This window comes from Lutra lutra, chromosome 8 (assembly GCF_902655055.1).
Source record: "Lutra lutra chromosome 8, mLutLut1.2, whole genome shotgun sequence".
NCBI classification, from domain to species: Eukaryota; Metazoa; Chordata; class Mammalia; order Carnivora; family Mustelidae; genus Lutra; species Lutra lutra.
In genome coordinates, this window is record NC_062285.1 from 24,479,346 (window position 1) to 24,496,446 (window position 17,101).

At 46.4% G+C, this 17,101-nt stretch overlaps 1 protein-coding gene and 1 long non-coding RNA gene across 3 annotated transcripts in view; one reads left to right on the forward strand and one right to left on the reverse strand.

The window, feature by feature from the left end:
- FAM171A1 (family with sequence similarity 171 member A1) overlaps positions 1-17,101 on the forward strand; it is a 128,134-nt gene that overhangs the window by 92,411 nt on the left and 18,622 nt on the right. The window contains exons 4-5 of the mRNA XM_047741581.1: positions 1,274-1,432; positions 5,908-6,084. Coding sequence (XP_047597537.1) covers positions 1,274-1,432; positions 5,908-6,084 — 336 coding nt within the window. The remainder of the gene's footprint in view (positions 1-1,273; positions 1,433-5,907; positions 6,085-17,101) is intronic.
- Positions 4,172-15,206, reverse strand: LOC125107022 (uncharacterized). Of its 2 annotated transcripts, XR_007129446.1 has the most exons (4): positions 15,151-15,206; positions 10,455-10,724; positions 4,634-4,743; positions 4,172-4,261 (listed from the first exon to the last, which is right to left on the reverse strand). It is a non-coding gene; the product is annotated as an uncharacterized LOC125107022 (long non-coding RNA). The 2 variants fall into 2 exon arrangements; XR_007129445.1 differs by lacking the exons at positions 4,172-4,261; positions 4,634-4,743 and adding an exon at positions 6,004-6,862.

Below are 17,101 nucleotides of genomic sequence, written 5' to 3' on the forward strand. Positions count from 1 at the left end.
GGGGATCCTGCTTCTCCCTCTCCCATTCCCACTGCTTGTATCCCCTCTCTTACAGTCTCTGTCAAATAAATAAAATCTTTAAAAAAAAGAAAAAAGAGAGAGAAATGTAGACTCTTTGGTATCTTTGAGCTCTGAAACACCCTTCTGCTAGAACCCTTTTGGATAAGCTTATTCCCCACTTGAGACTTTCTGATCAGGGTTAAAAGGAAGCCTCGGGTAGGTAGGCATAGAGACCATGGGCTCAGACAGCCCCAGACCTGGGCCAGGGAGCCCCCAACCGACCGCAGGGGAAACCGCAGGCCCCCTGGGCAGGATGTGACCAGCACGCCGGGCGGATCATTGCTTTTGAGGAACGGCTCTTCTAATCCACAGAAGTGTGTAAGTGCCACCACAACTTCCACTTCTATTAATTTGTGTCTTCAGGATGTTTTTGCTGGTTTTGCGCAAAACGACTTAGCACCTTGACGTCTTGTGACTGTCGCCATAGCATTAAGGGAAAAACAGGTTCGGGTTCTGCAGTCAAAACAACATCTGGAGCACACGCCACAGACGATGTCTCCGCGGGGAACTGTCTGCAGGGGCCCCGCCCGTCCTTCTGCACACAGGAGCTGCGGGCAGCGATGGGAGCATTTCCACCTCCTTTCAAGAGTCTCCTCCTCAAAGAGGCAACATAATGGGCGATGAATAGGGTGCCCCCCACCCCCAGAGACCAGATGCCACATGGCAGCGTCTGCAGAAGCAAAAGCATTGGTTACTGTTGGGCTCTTGTTTGCAAATCTTGTCCGGGCTGCCCGTGGAATTCCCTTGCTCTGCCTCCACTTGGTCTGTGGAGGTAAAGCAGATTTTACCAGAAGATTAAGGAGGTGTTTGTAACAGTCTCAGAGGGTATCTCTTGCTTTGTTTACGTAAAGAGATGAACCCGTCATCTGTTCCTTTCACCCGTGTGGACTTCCTTTCCTAAAATGTTGCCCCCTCCACGGGCAAATGCTGGGCAGTGAAAAGCTCACTCACAAATAGGACTTGGAAAGCTTTTTTGTTAAAAACCTAAATAACATCCTGTGTCAAAACAAACGTGACAATGGGCTATTATTTCTAGCCCCATAATAGCATGTTGTCACATCTCTGTGCCCTGCGCCAGTGGGGGAGGGGCGGAGATTCGGGGACCAGGGGGAGGGGCGGGGGAGGCGGGCGCGCTGCTGCACCGAGAAGCGCTTCCTGGTTGCCGGAGATTTATTGCTCCTCTGGGAGGTAACTCAGAAGTTCATTTCTGCAGGTGCCCGGCCACAGCCCCGAGTTCACTTCCAGAGGAGAGCTCTGCGGCTGCCTGAGAACACCAGCTACAGCGACCTCACGGCCTTCCTCACGGCCGCCAGCTCCCCCTCCGAGGTGGACAGTTTTCCTTATTTGCGAGGACTGGATGGAAATGGAACAGGTAATTGGACTCTGTTCTCTTCTCAGCGGGGGTTTCTGTGTCTGAATTTTTGCATGTGGCTCGAGGAGTTAGGACTAACTGGAAGAACCAGAGTTGTGAAGTTGGAGCGCGTTGGAAACGGTGTTAGGGGTTCCTGTCTACACCACGGCGGAAATACATGTGAATACGTTGCTCTCCTTCAGCCATCCTGCCTCATGTCCCTTCAGAGCTCCCCTTTGGTAGACTAAATGTAATTCAGAGAAGTGTTTTTAATTGAAGTTGGGGTTTTTTTCCCCCAAAATATAAGGCTCTCTGCCCCTTGTCCCACTTGTCCCTGGAGTGGGTGCCCCCACAGGGATACCCAGCCCCTCCCACCCACGGGTCACAGCGGGGAGGGGAAGGAGGGCAGTGGCTCTGATACAGAGAGGCAGGACAATGGGCCCTGTCATGTCTAGAAATCAGGAGCATTTAGGAGCAGGAGCCCCGGCTCTCTCCCGTGTGCTCACCGAGCATTTTCCCACATCGTCCCATCCTCTGTGCTGTTCTCTCCATCTTGACTTGGCAAACAGCGGTCAGGCTTTGATGTCGATTTGAATCCAGGCCTCTAAGTCAGCTCGGTCTGTGTCACCCTAGACTGGCCTGACACAGAGCTAAAAAATCAGAGAAACTAAAAACCAGCAGCCAGAAAGTATGTAATAATTCCTTACCGGCAAAAAAGACTGGCTCTCAGCCAACGGTGCTCTTGGCACTCGCTGGGTCCCTACTCCTCGGGATTGGAAAGTGGAGGATGCGGAGGTCCTGAGTCATTTCTTGTCTCCCTTCTTTTCTTGACACTTTGGACTAGTCACAACATAAACGTGAAAACTGGAGTCTGTTCTGGGCGAAATCCCGCTAGGTGAGGAGGTGACTGCCTTTTCCCAGAAACGCTTTTGTTGAATTTCCTTGATTTGTCCGGTGCTTTCCATAAATGGATCTTGGGTCCTTCTGAAAAAGCTTGTATACCTGCAGCATCTGATCCATTTTGTAGAATGCTGGTGAATTTCTGGTGACTGATGAAAGTGACCTGGTAATTGGTAACTCCCTTTTCCCCTGTTGCTGGCACCTGCTTTCAGAAATGGTTCTTCCAGTTTTATGCATGATGAAAATGCAATTAAGATCAGTAATTGGCCATCAGATAAAACTGCATGGCAGTCACTTTAAGTAAACATTATTGGAGGAAATGTTGGCTTTTACTTTAAGCGTATGGCTCGAGAAGAAAAGTCGTATTTCAGGGAATACGAAAAAGTACAATTTGAGACCATCATGCAGCCTCCTGCCAGTGTCCCCAACAAATGGTGCACAATCACAAAACCCTAACTTGGAGGGACGGCCTCATTCCTCAGAGCTCATTAATTTTTCTGTGCCCCACTTCCAAGAGCTCTTGAATAAATTATGAAACCCGAGATGATGAGGAAGGGAGAAGAACACAAAGACATAGAACTATTGATTTTAGTGGGGTTTGCTTTATTTTAAAATCACTCTGTTATTTTAGAGGAAAGAAGGAAGGTCTTCAGAAGGTTACATGCAACTTCTTCTCCATTGAAATAACTGACAGCTGATGTGGGAAGAGGAATCAGACACTCCTTGAGCGCTGCCAGGAAAGGCGGCCACCCCTGGGTGTGTTGGTTCATACCTGTGAGGGCAATAGGAGCGTGGGCTTTGCTTAGCACCCCGACATCTCATCATCTAGGTGCCTGTCTCTGGTTTTTTGTAATGCAGAGCCTCTCTTCCCCGCACCCCCCACACTTACTCGTGGCCGGGCCACAAGCCTGGCCTGGCCGGGCCCACACATACCTATGAAATGGTGGGTCGTAACTGGAGTCTGGGAATGGTGAATGGAGGCCGCGAATGGGACTGGAAAGGGCTCTGAAGGCTGGTTTCCTCAGAGTATTCTTGGTTGTGTCCAGTCAGTGGGAATTTCCAGAGTTGTAAACAGAACAACTCAGCCAGATGGAGGTTTGGCCCACTTTCTCATTCGTTCCCCTGCGTCCACCTGCTCCACAGTATCCTGGTGTCACACGGGGCAACCTCATCCCCCACACGGGTCAGAGATGCTACACTTTCCCGGCATCACACTCCCCACTCTGGTTGCTAAGAAAGCACACCACTGCCCTCTGACATTCCCAAAGGTTTTCAAGGAATGACTCCTGCTAGTAACTCCAGGAAGACAGAGAGGAGTCGGTAAAATGACTAACAACCAGCAAAGCTGGTAACAGAAGTCAAAGCCGGTAACAGAAGTCAAAGCCAGACAGAACCCTAGATGCTCTCCGAACCAAACCCCTCACATTACAAGGGATGGGTCAGAGGCCTCCTAAGCTTGGTCCAGTGGTGCTGCCCCTCACCCTGCTGGCTTTGCCTGACTACTATCTTTATTCGGTCATGACCGGAGCCTGGTAACATCAGGAGGGAACAAAAAGGAAAGACCTTATTATATACGGACCTCAGTGCTTTGTCGCAGTCTTAGAATAAGGCCTGGAAGGGAAACAATTGAGCCCTTCCAGAATAAAGAGAGTGGGAGGGTAAAGAGAGAGTGTTTGGGAAGGCATAGAGTAGGAGTGGACATTTAGCAGGGCACTGAGAAAGAGAAAAGAAGGCTCAAGAAAGCGGGTATCACTGCCTACGGTGTCTTCTAATGGAGAGCTTTTAAAAGAACCTTAAATCACATGAACCTAATGTATATTGCTTTAACTAAGATGCCCTTTTCTGCAATGCTGTACTTACTTCTGAATGTTTATAGCTGAGTCTGTTTTCTTTCCATAGGCTCATAGGAAAGCATCTAGTCCAGATGATGCAGATAAGAAAAACAAATCCCTAAGGAGCAAAGTAACTTGCCTGAGGCCACGTGTGCAGCTAGAGGGGGGCATCGGGTACTGGAAACCCGGCTTTCCGGATGAGGAGTGTGCAAAAGAAAAAAGGAAGGGAGAATTCCTGAGTGGGCATGAGGAGGCGGAACTAAGTGGGAGGCAAGGATGGGTGATGAGTCTGGAAGGTTTTTCTAACCTACCTGCTGCTTCCCTCTGCGGACCTCCTGCCTCGGGTTTGCTGGCGGCAGCAGCGCTCCCCAGTTGAGAACGTATGTCCAAGTTGTTTATACCAAGTCTAGTGAGTTCCTGAATTTCCCTTGGTTTTCAGTTCTGTCTCATCCAGAGAGTCTAACAGAACCTAGAGAGGTACATGGTAGACCTGGCTTTTTACTCCTGTGTCTTCTTGGAGCAGTTGGCACGTTTAGGTCTCCATCCAGAAGATGCTTTGACCAGAAATCTGGTAAATCCTGGGTTTGGATTTTCTTTACCCTAAAGTGAAAGGCCAGACTGCAAGATTTCAGAACTTGAACCTGATTCCAGGATGGACCTTTTAATAAAATTCCCATCATCATGCCTTTTCCTTCAAGGACAGAGATGGGCATAAATTGTGAAAGGTAGCACTGTCATGACCCATATATACACTGCTCTACAAAGGGTTTAGCTATAACTGGTGTTGAACCCTAAAATTCACTTAGATTCACTTTAAGTGTTTATATCTAGTCCTAAGTGAAGGTTTGCATTAGCTCAGGGAGTTGATGGGTTGGTAAGTATCTAAGTACCTTAATAAGAAATCCTATAGATTATGTCCTGATGGAGCTTACATTTTTTTTTATCACCATGCTTTTGTCATTGTGCTCAAGATTTAAAATTATAACAGAAAACATTTTGTGTGATAGTATATTTCGCTGGAGAAAAATTGTCCTGAAATGGATTACTTAAGTATATAAATATAATATCACTGTCATAAGCATTCCCTGATTTATCTCTAAAGTAGGCAGTCATTAAAGCATCGGCTCGGGTAAAAGGCCTCTAATGTAGAATAACTGGGGTATTAAATTCCTTTTAAACAGATCAAAATAACAATGGCAACTAAAATAACTCATAAATATTTCAAGTCCAAGTTTTCAGTAGTTTACTTTTAGTAGAAGCATTCCTTGGGGGAAAAAAAAAGAACCCCCCCTTTTTTTAAGCAGTCTCTAATGTAAAACATTTGGTTTCACAATGGGGCTCTGCCAAATAATTAACACGTGCATGGGGCTGACTTTGTCTAGGAGTTGATGTCAGGGATTTCTGCACATCCCATCCTCTCACTTTATAGATGAGTCTTTTCCTTTTGAGGCCCCTTTTTGAAAGCAAAGCACTGCAGTGTATTTGGAGTCGGCAAACCTGAGCTTGGATCCCAGACAGACCCCCACGCCCCTGGGGCCAGCTCCTATGATGACTGCCCTCCGTCAGCCTGTTGCTTTTACATATAAAATGTGGATTTTGCCTGCCTTACAAAGGCACGGTGAGGATTTTAGAAATGCCAAGTGCTTACTACAGTCCCTGGTGTGTAGGAGGCACTGTACTTTGTGAATGGTGGGTGCAGATGGTGGCCTGAGCCCCACGTAGGTCCCTTCTGCGCGTGTGATGGAGAATCCCTCTTGCTTGCAGGAAACGGCACCAGGTACGACCTGACCCCAGTCACAGCCGTCAGCGTCCACTTGCTCAGCGGCGATGGAACGCCAGTGCTGGTGGATGGCCCCATTTATGTCACCGTGCCCCTGGCCACGCATAGCAGTCTGAGGCACAATGCCTACGTGGCGGCGTGGCGGTTTGACCAGAAGCTGGGTAAGCGAGACTCCGTGATTGGCTAGCAGGTGACTTCATGACTGATGGATTTTTCTTTTCAGAAGCCTGTCCAAGTCTCCTTTCCTTGCAGGTACTGAATGCACTGTGCGGTTTCTGGCTGGTGAAACTCATGCCACTGGGCCATTCAGGTGCACTCTCTGGAGGGTTCTCTTGCTTTTGTTTTTGTGCTACATGTAAGCTAACTTACTTGAGTCTTTAAAGGTTATTAGAGCTAAAATCAGCTCCGTTAATCTTTAACCTTTTATCCTGTGAAAGTTCTATCATCTCTCTCGGTCATGTGGTTTTTAAGTTAATGAAAAAGGAAAAACATTGCCAACAATGTCCCAAAAGAGAAACTAAAATGAGCCATAATTCCCCTGCCTAGAGGAAAACCACTCATCGAATTTTGCATTACATCCTCCTGGTCGTTCCACCATGCACATATGTGATAGGTTTCTGTTGCTGGATGACAGATTGCCTCAAGACTCAGCAGCTTCGAACAACACTGAGCATCTCTTAGCTCACGTTCTGGAGGGTCAGGGGTCCAGGCACAGCCTAGCTGGGAGGGTGGTTTCTGGGTCAGGGCCGCTAGCAAGCTTGCAGCTGGGCCGCCAGCCAGGGCTAGGTTCATCTCGGGGTCCGGCCAGGGCTGGTGACGCGATTGCAGTCCCGCAGGGCTGTTGCAGGCCTTGGCTCCTCACCAGCCTTGGTTTGTCGGTTGGAAGCTTCTGTTCCTTGCCCTGGGGGTCCCTCCATGGGGCTGCTCACACCGTGGCAGCTTGCATTCACCGGAGCAAATGACCCAAGGGAAAAAAAGGAAAATAAAACACAGAAGGACAAGTGGACAAAATGGAAGTCACCCCAGTCTTTTACAGCCTAATGTCAAAGGGTCACACCGTAACTTCTTTCCCGATGCTGTTGGTCACAGGGCCCAACGTGGGTACAGGTGGGCTGGACCGTACATGTGTGTGAACGCCGGCAGGTGGGGATCCCTGGGGCCCTATTAGAAAGACTGCCTTCCACAAAATATATTTTTAACAGGAATGAGATTACATGCTGTACACTGTTCTGTAACTTGCCTTTAAAAATCAGTAGCATATCATAAACATCTTTACATAGCATCCGCAACCTCAGAATTAATGATTGCGTAGTATTTCATTATGTCAGTGTGTCGTAACTTGGTGGCCCCGTGCCCTAGAACTAGAGAAAACATTACTGTTCTTACCAGGGCTGGGATAAATATCTTTGTAGCTAAATCTTTAGGCGTGGCCATGATTGTTTCCTTAGGATAAAATTTTAGAGGAAGTGATGCTGCTGGATTAAAAATGTATGAAATTCTATGGGGCGCCTGGGTGGCTCAGTGGGTTAAGCCGCTGCCTTCGGCTCAGGTCATGATCTCAGAGTCCTGGGATCGAGCCCCGCATCGGGCTCTCTGCTCAGCAGGGAGCCTGCTTCCTCCTCTCTCTCTCTGCCTGCCTCTCTGCCTGCTTGTGATCTCTCTGTCAAATAAATGAAATCTTTAAAAAAAAAATGTATGAAATTCTAAAGCTTTTAATACATCTTTCCAGACTGTTCTGTAGGAAGTTTTATAGTTGATGCTCATCACAGCAATATGGGCTCACATGTCTTGTGTGCTTGGATTTCCATACCATCTTCATTCTTACACCCCTTGGTATTCCGTCCCTTGAAAGTCAAGCTTGAAAATACCAGTTTTCAGATGCCCTCGTCCAGGATTTTAAAGCATTAGACTTTGCATAAAGATTATTGGGAGATGTTTGATGTCCAATGTATTTTCAAAGATACCTAATTCCATGAGTAGTCAAATCATAGTTCTGGGAATTTATATTTGAAAAGAAATGCCTGTTGGGTGTCTGGGGTTTGGTGGGGTTTGATTTTGTTTTGTTTGTTTTATTTTGTTTTCCTTTCCAAATAATTACCAACAGGAGCCATAATAGTGTGGAATTCACTGATTTTACTAAAGACGTACTAAACTTGATGTTGATGGATGGACGGTGCCATTGTATTAACGTACACCGCACTGAGATAGGCTGCCACCAACATGTGTACTCCATGACTTAGTCGGGACATAAGAGGCCCAGCACCTCCCAGAAGCCAACAAATGAGAGGGGCTTGGCCAGGAGAATCTCAGAAGCACACAGGAGAAAGTAGGAAGGAGAAGGGACACAGCTTGCATTTTGTATCCTGAAAAACTGGGTCTGCTCTTGTAAAGCTGTAAGTCCCACCTTGGGCAAATTCCCATGCCTGTTTTCTCATTCATATAAGACATGTGTTCGTCGAGGCTCTTATTTCTTTGTATATTCTGCTTTTCTCCCTTCGACCTCCCAGTTGGCCGCAAACGTGCCCAGACCAGTGCTCTGGAGCAGCAGCATAGCATGTGGTTAAGAGCAAGTGGTCTGGGGGCACACTGGATTAGAACTCCGACTCTGTTACCCACTGGCTGTGAGGCCCCAAGCAAGTTACTTAACCTCTCTGTGCCGGTTTCCTCAACTGTGAAATGGTGATGATAATAATAATACCTAATGTTGTTAAAGTGAGTGTACTACACAAAGTTCTCCAGAGAAATAACCAATAGTGTGTGTGTGTGTGTGTGTGTGTGTGTGTGTGTGTGTGTGTGTATGGTGGGTAGGTGGGGAAGTAAAGGAGGAAACAGATTTATTTTAAGGAATTGGCTTATACATTTGTGGAAGCTGGCAAATCCATAATCTGCAGGGTCAACAGGCAGAGTGGAGACCCAGAGAGGAGCCAGTGCTGCAGTTTGAGCCCAAAGGTAGTCTGCTGGCAGAATTCTCTCTTCCTTGGGGGAGGTCAGTCTTTTTCTTAATGCCTTCAACTGACTAGATGAGGCCCACCCACATTATGAAGAGTAATCTGCTTTACGTAGCCTACTGATTTAATATTGTTAATCTCATTTTAAAAATCCCTTCACAGCAACATTGATATGTGCTTGACCAAATATCTAGGGACCATGGCCTAGCCAAGTTGACACAAAAAGTTAACCACTCCAAGGAGAAAATGAATTAATGGTTGTAAGAGGCTTAGTAGAGCACCTAGCACAGAGCAAGGACATTGTAAGAGTTTATAAAGTAAACAGAAGTCTCCCTATCCTGTAGAAAGCTCTCACAGACTGTGCCCTCTAAACCTCTTAACCCAGATCTCTTGAAGGATTGTTCTCCATGTGCTGCTTCCATTTCTCAGCCCACCGTGATCCTGTTTCTGCTACCAACTCTTGGGAAACAGGGTCACCAAGCAGCTGCACGACTCTGAAGGCAGGTGACCTCCTCATCCACTTTGATGTCTCTGCAGCGTTTGAAGGGCTTCCTTCCTTATGAAGGGCCCTCCTCTGTTGACTCTCTGACTCAGTTTTGCCCTGGGTCCTCCTCGTCTGCTGGCTGCTAGCCTCTGACCTCTGCCCAACTGCTACTTTACCTTATATCAGTTGCTGGGTCATCTCACCTCTTCCCTCATTCCCATGGCTCCCCATGCACCCAGGTCCTGGTTTCTGCTCTGTGTTTCTGACCTTCCAGTAGACATCCATTTATGAATGTGCCACGGGAAAGTCAAGTCCAAGATGCCTAAAATTAAGGCTTATTAGTGAACTCTCACTCCAGCATCTAAACCTCTTCGTGTTCCCTCTCTTGGTTAAGGATATTGCCTACCAGACCATCAGAGTAGAAACCAGAGAGTTGTCCCCACTTTATTCCTACAGCCACATCTGGTCCTGTGTTGCTGTCAGATCAGCATTTCTCAAGCTTTCCCTCTCTCCATCCTCTCCATGTTACCTCTGCCTCGGTTCAGACTCTTGCCCGTTTTCTGCCCAATTCCTGTAGCTGTTGGAGCGCCTTCCATCTCTCTTCCCTCCAGTAGGTCTTCTGTATCACTATGTAGGTTATTTTTCCAAAGCACAGACCACTTTCCCACGTGAGATTGTCCCCAAGCTACTCATAGTGAACCAATCCATGCTTCTCGGGCACACAGATGCCTTCAGAGCCAGCCCCTGCCTATCACTCTGCCTCATTTCAAGCCACTGTCTTCTGCACACCTGCATTGCTACAGCACCAAACTGTGTGCTCTTCCCCTTACCCGGCTGCGTTACGGGGTCCCCATAGCTTGTCACATTATGTGGGTGGGATCTCTCTTTTCAAATCCCTTTCTCCAACCCCTAAACAGCCAAGTAGCCCTTCTCACTTAAATTGTATATATTACAGTGATACTAGAAATACATATGGGCAGGGCCTTGCATTTTCTTAGTTATCAGGGCAGTTGAATGTATTATGAAATAACATTTGTACTTAAGAGGACTATCTACAGAGAAGACAATCATATACATATGAACAGAGAGATGCACGTACTGTGATCATGGCAGTCCTTGTGAAGCAGACAGGAGGAGTCAGAACCGGAGGAGATGGAGACAGGGTGTTGGAAGCAGAAACTCGAGTGATGTCCTTTGACTATGGAGGAAGAGGTCACAGGCCAAGGAACAGAGGCAGCAATGAGAATATTGAAAAAGGCAATGCAACAGATTTTTCCCCTGGGAGCCTCCTTCCTCCAGAAGGATCCAAGCTTGTGGACACCTTGACTTGGGCTCAGGGGAACTGACTTCAGACCTTTCACTTCCAGAACTACGAGAGAATACAGTTGGGTTATTTTTTTTTTTAAAGATTTTTATTTATTTGTTTGACAGAGAGAGATCACAAGTAGGCAGAGAGGCAGGCAGAGAGAGAGGAAGGGAAGCAGGCTCCCTGCTGAGCAGAGAGCCCGATGCAGGGCTCGATCCCAGGACCCTGAGATCATGACCTGAGCCGAAGGCAGAGGCTTTAACCCACTGAGCCACCCAGGCACCCCTAGTTGGGTTGTTTTAAGCCCTTAAGCACATGGTCATTTATTACAGAAGCAATGGGAAATTAACACAATACAGAAGTGCATGAAAACAAAGAAATGTACATTTTTAGGAAGTCTCTGAAATATAAGTTACCTGATTCTCTGCCTTTTCTCTGGAAATAATCCCCACTGCATCAAGCCTTTTGCTGTCGGGAACCTTCATTGTTTACATGTATATTTTCACTTAAATGGTCTTTTTAAGCTAGCATCTACTGCGAGAAATTTAACTGCGAACTCCTGGCTGTAACAGCTTGTATGTGCCCCAGAGAAGTCAACATTTGCATAGGCATTAAGAAATAATCAAATGGGGGTGCCTGGGTAGCTCAGTGGGTTAAAGCCGCTGCCTTCGGCTCAGGTCATGATCCCAGGGTCCTGGGATCGAGCCCCGCGTCGGGCTCTCTGCTCAGCAGGGAGCCTGCTTCCCTTCCTCTCTCTCTCTGCCTGCCTCTCTGCCTACTTGTGATCTCTGTCTGTCAAATAAATAAATAAATAAATAAATAAATAAATAAAAAGAAATAATCAAATGAATTAAATATGCTTTCAGAAAACTTTAAGAATGATGGACATTTCAACGAAACCGTGTATGTTCTTTAACCTCCTAAACTCAGTAGAAGCCTACATATTTCATAAGTTGGGGTTTTTGTTTTGTTTTGTTTACTGTTTTTTTTAATTATTAAGGTTCTTATTTTGTTATACTTAATCAGTAATACCATTATTCAAGTAGAAATTAAGTTATCTTAGTTAAATAAAAAGTTCCAAGACAGTATTATCAGATCAGGAAAAAAGTAGGAACCCATCTTGGGCATAAAATACTACTTACTAATTAGTAGCTGTTTATGGTTAATTCACACACAATAATCACTTCAGACCATTTTAATACTTTAAATTACATGCTTTTAAGGTAAATCAAAATATTGTAGTTCCAAACTGTTTAACAGCCAGATACAGTAATCTGTGACTCCATTAAGAATTGTTCACCTAAATCAAGGTCGGCAAACTACAGCAAAGCAAAGAATGGTGTTTGCATTTTTAAATAACTGAAGAAACAATCAAAAGAAGAAGAGTATCTCATGGCACGTGAAAGTTATATGAAATTCAAAAGTGAGCATCCCTAAGTAAAATTGTATTGGACATTTTGGACTGACTGTTTGTATCCTCCTTCCCAAAGTTCCTCAATTGAAACCGTAACCCCCATGTGTTTGGAGGTGTGGCCTTTGGGAGTAATGAAGGTGGGGCCCTCAGGAATGAGATTAGTGCCCTTGTGAAAGAGACCCCAGGGAGCTCCGTCACCCCGTCTGCCATGTAGGACGCAGCAAGGAGATGCCATCTGTGAACTAGGAAGTGGGATCTCATGAGACACTGATTCTGACGGCGCCTTGATCTTGGGCTTCCCAGCCTCCAGAACCGTGAGCAATTAATATGTGTAATTCGTCAGCCACCAAATACATTATTTTTTTAAATATTTTATTTATTTATTTGACAGACAGAGATCACAAATAGGCAGAGAGGCAGGCGGGGTTGGGGGGGAGCAGGTTCCCCACTGAGCAGAGAGCACGATGCGGGGCTCGATCCCAGGACCCTAGGATCATGACCTGAGCCGAAGGCAGAGGCTTTAACCCACTGAGCCACCCGGGTGCCCCACGTTATTTTTTTTTTATAGCAACCTAAAGGGACTAAGATGCTGGAACACAACCACACACATTTGTGGATGGTCTGCATGAGTGCTGTCTCATTACGCCCATGGAGCTGAGTGGATGAGACAGAGACTGGATGTCCCCACAAACTGAAAATACATAGTGACTTCATACAGAAAAATGTGATCCTTGATCTAAAAGGCCTGCAACAGGGAAGCTCTTACCGTTCTAGTATTAGAATGTAGATTCTAGGGGCACCTGGGTGGCTCAGTTGGTTCAGCATCTGTCTTCGGCTCAGGTCATGATCTCAAGGTCCTGGGATTGAGACCTACATCGGGCTCCCTGCTGCCTCTGCCTGCTGTACCCCCTGCTTGTGCGCTCTCTGACAAATAAAATCTTAAAAAAGAATTGTAGATTCTAGCTCATGGTCTGCAGGCCCGAAGTGGGGGTGCCTGGTGCAGCCACAGTCCATACTTCCTGCCATCCGAGTAGCCCTCCAGCATTGTGCCAGGAGTGAGGATTGATGCTCAGAGTGATAACAGCTTTGTTATAGGGTAAGACTTCAAACTCTCTAAAGAAAGATGAAATCGCTTTTACTCCCATGGGACTTTTATTTGAAAAATAAATCCACATGTTAACACTAACTCGAATACCACAGTCCGTGACTGCCAGATAACCAAACTGTACTTGTAAGAGAGGGACCTAGAGGGACTCCCTTTCAGACACCGTTAGAGTGGACTCCGTATTTGATGCCGCCATTTATCGCTCTTGTCTTCTGCTTTCTTTTAGTGGCTACAGTTGTCTTTTTTCTTTCTTTTGGAACAAGCGAGAAATTTTTCATTATACAAATTAGCATCTCCACCCTTCAACCCACATGTTCGTCGGAGGATGACCTAATAGATCAGCACTCTGAGAACATAAGTAACGTTGGATTTTGTTTACTATGTTACAGCAGTTTGAATTGGCTCATTGTTACGTGCCCTTTCCCAAAAAAAAGCTTTTTTTTAAGAAGTGTAGCTTGCATATACTAGAATTCAGACCTTTGCGTATTTATATGCAGCACTGAAGCCTTGATGCTGCAAGGGAGGGGACTTGGTGTAGTGAGCACAAGTCTTTCTTTTGAGTGGTTAGCGGATTTCTTGAGCTTACGATCTTCTAATGGTGCTCTTTTGCAAACTAGAACATGTCTGTGTCATGGGTGGGGAAGGGGGAGGGTGTCGTGGACATACACACGTCCTCATCAGTCACGTGCGGGGGTGCAGTGTGTCCTTTGGAGGAAGTGGTTTTCCTGTCCGGTTCTGGCACATGAAGTTTCACTGGTCCTGCTGAGTGCATCATAGCTGAGGCTTTCTGGGCCGTCCAGGAGCATTCTGTCCCCTTGCTTTTACAGGCATTTGCTCTCTCGTCTAGAACTGGGACAGCAGATGGCTGTCCGATGTTCCTGGTTGTCAGACTGTGATCTGACTTGATGCCCTGAGGAAGGGTCACTTCTGAGCATGCAAACCAGGTCAGTGGTTCGGATTGAAAGTGACCGAGTGACATTGGCCAAGAAATCAACCTTTTGGTTTCTGGATGTGATGAGTTTCTGCCATTTAATGATCAGTTGGGTTACTGCATTTGAATACTCTCATACTAACGAGATGACAGAAATAAAAGCATCTTCTAAGTGGAGCTACATTGTAGAATCCAGTTTTAACTGCCTTCCCAAAACACAGCCTGCAGAGTGTGTGTGGGTTGCTATAGAAATGGCAGTTAGTGAACCACCTCTTAGCATGCCTGTATGGTGCATATGTAGCAGGCAGTCAGGATCCCCTCTCAGAGCTGGCCTGGAGGGGCTTGGTCTCCGCTTCAGACGGTGAACGTGACTGCCGATCCCGGGCTCTCTGAATTAGTCCATTTAGGTAAGTTAGACAGCCTGCCCTCCGAGGTGGAGCTTGATTTAAAATGTAGATCTGGATGTTTTTTTCCATTTCATTGTATTTTTTGGTGGGGGGAGGTAGGGATGGGAGTTCTTATAGCACCAAATTATGTTTGGAACTGGCAAAAAAAAATGAACCTAATATCACTGCCTTATCTTCTTCTCTCTCTATCCTGAGCCCCACGTCAGGAGGAAAGGTGACATACCGAATACTGAGATGTAGAGACTGAATTACAAGGATAAACTATATTATACGGGCTGGGCAAAAGTTAGAACAAAAGGAGTTCATGTTTCTAGCAATTAAGTGCATATTTACTCGCGTGATATTAATTTTAGAACCATACATGCCATCGTTTATTTTTTCAAAAAGAACAGACTCTGGGGACACCTGGGTGGCTCAGTCAGTTAAGTTTCTGCCTTCAGCTCAGGTCATGATCCCAGGGTCCTGGGATCGAGTCCCACATCAGGCTCCTTGTTCAGCGGGGAGCCTGCTTCTCCCTCTGCCTGCCGCGCCCCCACTTGTGTGCTATTTCTCTGACAAATAAATAAATTAAATTAAATTAAAAAGAACAGACTCCGTAGGTAAGAGTACTACAAAGAAGGAAGCAGACTTACCTAATCTTAAGTGTGATGTCAGTAGATCCTTAAGAAAGATGGTAAGAAGTAAGTCTTCTCCCAGAGAAGGCTATTTCTTAGAAACAAATAAATAACTCTCAGGAAAGGAGTCTCCACTTCCCCAGATGTTAAAATTGCCTGCAAAAGTGAATTCCGGCTTCTGTTGGATATGTCGGAGAAACCAAGGTAATTTACCTACAAAGAAAGCCGACTGAAATGATGGAAAGGACAGAAAGGAACACTGGAGGGAGGGACAGGATGTCATTTGGGTACATGGTGGCAATTCGGCGGAACTCTCGCTGACCGGAAATCTCACCTGCCACGTGGCCAACAAACTGGTGTGGTTTTGAGACACAGATGGGCATCTTTTTGCCACAACAGACCATGAGCATCACCACTGTGAGGCGCGGCCCCCGTTGTCCGAGGGGAGAACGCTCAGGCTGAGGAGCCCGTGTGCTGCGGCTGGGGAGAACGGAGGCACAGCGATCTCAGAACATGGACCTTTGTTTTTCAGTTGTTGCCTAGCAACTAAAAAAACCATTCTTGTGATATCAATCCATTCCTAGGAATTGTTAAGCCTTTTGTGTTTATAGCCACCACTGCCCCCCCAGCCCTGAAATGAGACTTTTCAGAGAATAATGAATGCCATCACATGGGCTACATTGTCGTTGTGGTTCAGGGCCATTTTTGTTCTGAGACCTTATTCTTACAGACTTCATCTTCCCAGTTGTCACTTTACACAGAACTAGAACTTCCATGCTTGAGATTCCCTGAAACCATTTTTGGCAAGCTTTACAAGTGACTGTTGCCCGCTTCGTGGCCTTGGAGTGTGTACAGATCTGTGTGTTCCTCCTGGAAGGAAATGTGTCTTACGATCAACTCTTACTTGCCACTTACAGAATATTCACATTGTGGATTTTCTGTGGCAACTTTGTATCCTCCTGCTGGCCTCCCGGTCACCTGGAAGCCTCCAGGCCCCCTTGCGTTGCCACTGCCCCTCGGCCTGCATTTGAAGCACTGTGTCCACCATTGCTCGTTCTGACGTCAGCCTGGGTGAAAAATAGGAAGGTGGAAGCTGCCATAATTTTAAAATAAATTTAAAATGTCTTCTATTTTCAGTTCTCTCCGTTGAAATGGATAATTACAGGGAAAGGTATTTGGGATAGAATTTGCACCGTGTTTAGCAGGAGTCTGTAGAGTATGGGCAGCGTGAAGCCAAGCAGTTGAGGCAGCTTGGGCCGGGACACCGGCTCCTCCTAGTAACCAATGGGTTAGTAGTTGTGTGATGTTGAGCAAGCGCCTTAACACCCCTGGGCCATAAGTTGGGAACAGTGCCTCGTACTCGGTAGAGAGCTCTGGGCATGTTAGCCATCGTTATTACAGTCATCACTGCTATTATGGAGCTCATGTTCAGCTTCTACAGTAGGGGTGAAGCATGATATAAGAAAGAACAGGTACAGGAAAGTCCTAGTGCCTTTAAATTGAATATCCACTCTCAGCCAGGGCTGCCGTGTGGCTGGGAGGCCCCAGGTATCCAGTCTGACTGGCTGGTACGTATCTTTGTTTCATGTTTGTATGAGCTGGTCCATGTTTTGAATGTCAGTGCTGTTTCCCTATTTCCAGATAACTCTTAGAGTTCAGAATAGGTTTTGATTTGAGCAAAGCAGGCACGTAAGTCTCCTGCTGTGCCAAACAAGTGTTAGCCTGGCCGGCTGCCCGGTGTCCCAACTTCAGCCCCAGCCTGCTCTTCCTTCTTACAACTCCGTACCCTTGATCTTTACAGCAACCCGTGTTACTGTCCTGACCTCCCAGGTGAGGACCCCAGAGAGGAGGACTCAGGTGGGATGAAGATCCCAAGTTCTTCGCTTTCCTGAGTAAGATGCCAGGTTTTTCAAACTGGAACCTTTTGGCCCAGAGAGATTGTTTGGTGTATGGGAATTATTCGCCAAGG